Raw genomic sequence first — 4,152 nt, 5'->3', positions numbered from 1 at the left:
TTAAATGTTGTTTAGTGATATAATAAGATTGTGGTGACTAGAATCACGTCTAAAGCAGCTCAGTAGACTCGCTGGACTATTTAAGATTCATTACAGTACAGGAAGCTCCCATCAGAGCTAAGTTCTCCTTATTGCATCCTATACATGATTTAGGCTAACAGCATGTTGCTGATGATCATACAGTTTGGTTTTCCATGTTGTTTCATAGTACAGTGATTAATGCAAGGGACTGAAAATGTTCCCAAGACAGGAGAATGAACTTCAAAGCAGCCTGGTACAACATTCACCCCTGGCTTGAGTAGTGCATGATGTTTTGTGCCTTCTTTAATGTGTAATTTTAATAAAAACAAAACCTTAAAATAATTACAGCAGGTTTTATCTTATGGTTTGTATTTGGGAGTATGAAAACAGCCTCAACTAAGAGAGTCTTGTTTTTAATCTTGACATATATCTCAAATTTCAGGGTGACAGGTGGTTTTTAAAAAGTGTTCAAGGTGATGGTGCCTCTGACAACAAAGTGGCCCCCGGCCTTGCCTCCCCCAGTGAAAAATGTCTAGCACCGCAACTGGTTGTACCTGCTGTCTGAGTGCTTCTGGGTAGCTCAGTGCACTCTCTCGCTTCTGCTTGGACCTGTCTGCAGGAACCTCTCCAACATCCAGCAGAGAAGCTCTGTGCTGGTCATGTGCTCTAGAAGCAGACACAAGGGACAAATGATGAAGAGGAGTGTGTACAGGAGATACTGATAAGCACAGCTATTTGGCAGTGGGGTCCTCTTCTGGAAAAGAGAAGTAAAATCTCATGACAATCTACTAATGTAAAAGCTATCACTTTCTACAAATAAAAAACAGGATTTGTGCACATATTGAAACGTTGGAATAAATAAACATTCACTGCAAAATTCAAGGTAGTAGGATGGACACTGACTCAGTATGGTCATTGAGTCTGAAAGGAGGTGCTCGCTCAGAAAGGCTGTTTGAACTCCCAGACTGCTGCACCCCTCCAGGTAGACCATCTGACAAAGAAAATACAAAAAAAATACAAGATAATAAATATACCCTCTGATATATAGACTATACAACATACAGATAAGTGATAAATGAAAAGAAAAAACACCATCAAGTATCTTAGTAAGATGCTGGACCTTTTTTCACTCATCTGTATATACCGGTATTAGTAGTATGTAATATAGCAATCCTAATTTCATCACCTATCTTCTGCTACTGTCTGCCAGCTTTGCTTTGTAATTAACATTTTTGTATATTCAGACCAGGGCAAAAATTGGGCACTAGGATTAAACCAGGAAAGGAATTAAATGTAACAAAATGGGCCATTTGGATGAAGTGAGATCCATTTGGATGTGCTGAACCAATGTCCAATAAACTGTATGCTCCCTTAGTAATAAAATCAGCTCTGGTGTTAAATAATAAGTCCACTTGAGATAGTGATAAAGTGGCTTCATAATAAATGGTAATAGCTCTCTATAGAGAAGCCCTGGGGTTGATTTAAGGCATTGTGAATTACATTCATCAATGAAGAAACTGCCACTGCAAGTCAACACTTTTTAAAATTAACATTTTTGTATTTTAAAAAAATGAACAGGTGTAAAACTATACTTTGATAGTGAGAAAGATAAGGGTCCAGTGGATCTCTTCTTCCATAGTAGTAATAGGATGCATCGTATGGAGTCTTGTAATGGTTTGCTACAGTGGGAGGTACTGGAGGAAGAACAGCTGCAACCCTGAGAAAAACAAAATCACAGAAACCACAGTGAATTAAAAGCAGTGTTGTTAATTTCCCTCTTGTATAGAAACAAAAAGCAACAGTGAACTACCTCGGGATGGCAACCTCTCCTAGCATGTTTGAGAAGTCCCTGTGATAGTCTTCATTAAAATAGTCCAATGACGGGACACCTTGTGCTGATTCCATCCCAGACTCAGGCACTGTCTTTCTTATCAGCTGATTGACAGTTGGGCTGTAGTACACCTGGGACTTCCCTGGGGGGCCTCTCTGTTCTGTGTCTTCAACGGATTTGTCATCTTTAGGCCTCAGATTTGTGTCTTTCCCTCTGTCCCATCTCCAGCTGTCATATTGTCGATTTACAATCCCAAACTGCTTAATTCTGTCAGGCTGGAAGAGGTGATGCATCACACGAAAGAGAGAGAGGGGGTTTATTAAGCTGCTGAGACACAAAATAACTGTGATTCACACAGCAGCAAATAGAGGACTGTGATGAATGTGGTGTTTGCATTACAATAGGATGAGCTCTTAAGAGAGTCACATCATGTAATGTAAATTTTTAGCCCATTCTTGTAATTCCCTTCCACTACCTCTTTCTCAGGGTCTGTGACTCCAGTGGCTGCAACCTTCAGTTCAAGTTCCTTCTCCCTGCAAAAAAACACTAGTGCACATCTTCCCATTCTTTCTAACAGGAATGTACCAGCATACAACACTAATGAAAATGTTGATTAGTGAATACATATTTACCTCATCTTGTTTCTCTGCTGTTCTGCTATTTGTTTCAGAAGCTCCTGCTTATACTGTTCTTTCCTTATTTGAGAGGCTGTTTGCTCTTCTATTGCCCCTGCATGCCAACAGACAGTCACAAACATATACAGTAAGTGATAATACTGAAATGCTTTCAGGTGTGAAATTATATCAATAAACTAACTAGTTTATGGGTGTCATGTAATAAGTCTGGCATTTACCAATCATTAGTCCAGTAGCAAATTCAGCTTGATCCTTTCTGATAGCATTTCTTGTTCTTGTAGTCATTCTCGTGCTGTCTGGCATTTGCAGGCTATTGAGCACAGATACACAGATATAAGCAGAAACTCCACTAAATCCCCTTATTCACATAAAGGTAACAGCACAGCAAGCAGTTGCCCTCTAAGCCACACCCAGCTACTATTTTACATCATACTGTGCCTCACACTTTGCCTGCACATTCTGCAGTCAATCCAGCTCCTCTAACAGAACTGAGTTAAGTTTTTTTTTTTGCCTGGAGCTGGGCCAAGGTTCATACTTCATTACTACCTTATATAAGGAATTCATAAAGTACAAATCAAAGAAGGCGGAAGAAAAATATAAGTCATATAAGAACAAATTAATTGCGATATTGAGGAGATGTAAGAAACAATATTACGCTAAAGTATTAGAGGATAATATAAATAACATGAGAGGTACTTGGAATATATTAAATAAATTGATTAGAAACAGTTCCAGCATGAGTAACTACCCTCAATATTTTATGGATAATGATACACCGGTTAATAGATTGGAGGATGTAGTAGATAAGTTTAATAGGTTCTTTGTGAATGTTGGTCCTGGTTTAGCAAGAAGCATTTGTACAGATGATACATCCGTCACTATAAATAATAATACAATCGAAAGGAAGGAGGTTCTATGTTTTTGAAGCCCATAGTTGAAAAGGAAATTATAGAGATAGTGAATAAATGTGGTAACAAAACATCTAGTGATAGTGATGGTATCACTATGACAACTGTTAAATGGGTAATTGAGGAGATATGCAAACCATTAACCCATATTTTTAACATGTCGTTTCGACTTGGGCAGTTCCCCAATAATATGAAAATAGCAAAGGTTATTCCACTGTATAAATCTGGTGATAAGCACAACTTCACAAATTATAGACCGATTTCTCTGTTGTCACAATTTTCAAAAATTCTGGAAAAACTCTTTAATAACAGATTAGACACATTTATTGATAGACATAAAATCCTCTGATTGCCAATATGGTTTTAGGTCAAACCGATCGACATCTTTGGCCATTACCGACCTGATGGAGGACATTACAAGTGCTATGGATGAGAAGAAATACACGATGGGGATATTTATTGACCTAAAAAAAGCATTTGACACAATCAATCATGAATTATTAATGGACAAGTTAGAAAAATATGGGATCAGAGGAATGGTTCTGAAATGGATTAAAAGTTATTTGACACAGAGGCGTCAATTTGTGAAGTTGGTTGAACACCAATCGAGTGAGCTGGATATTGTATGTGGAGTGCCTCAGGGTTCTGTTTTGGGACCTAAATTATTTATATTATACATTAACAATATATGTAAGGTTTCTGATTTAGTGAAAGTGGTTTTATTTGCTGATGACACTACCATATGGGCATCCGGGGA

General features: G+C 38.0%; 1 protein-coding gene across 4 annotated transcripts in view; it reads right to left on the bottom strand.

The window, feature by feature from the left end:
* Positions 1–4,152, bottom strand: part of cspp1a (centrosome and spindle pole associated protein 1a) — a 14,354-nt gene that overhangs the window by 6,649 nt on the left and 3,553 nt on the right. For all 4 annotated transcript variants that reach the window (XM_020599927.1, XM_020599929.1, XM_020599926.1 and 1 more), the window contains exons 8-14: positions 2,706–2,797; positions 2,485–2,581; positions 2,328–2,385; positions 1,832–2,127; positions 1,614–1,738; positions 925–1,012; positions 576–687 (exon numbers count right to left, since the gene is read on the bottom strand). In XM_020599927.1, coding sequence (XP_020455583.1) covers positions 576–687; positions 925–1,012; positions 1,614–1,738; positions 1,832–2,127; positions 2,328–2,385; positions 2,485–2,581; positions 2,706–2,797 — 868 coding nt within the window. The remainder of the gene's footprint in view (positions 1–575; positions 688–924; positions 1,013–1,613; positions 1,739–1,831; positions 2,128–2,327; positions 2,386–2,484; positions 2,582–2,705; positions 2,798–4,152) is intronic.

This window comes from Monopterus albus, unplaced genomic scaffold (genome assembly GCF_001952655.1).
Source record: "Monopterus albus unplaced genomic scaffold, M_albus_1.0 scaffold44.1, whole genome shotgun sequence".
Lineage (NCBI taxonomy): Eukaryota > Metazoa > Chordata > Actinopteri > Synbranchiformes > Synbranchidae > Monopterus > Monopterus albus.
The sequence above is the reverse complement of the archived record's forward strand: the minus strand, read 5'-3'. Positions and strand labels throughout refer to the sequence as shown.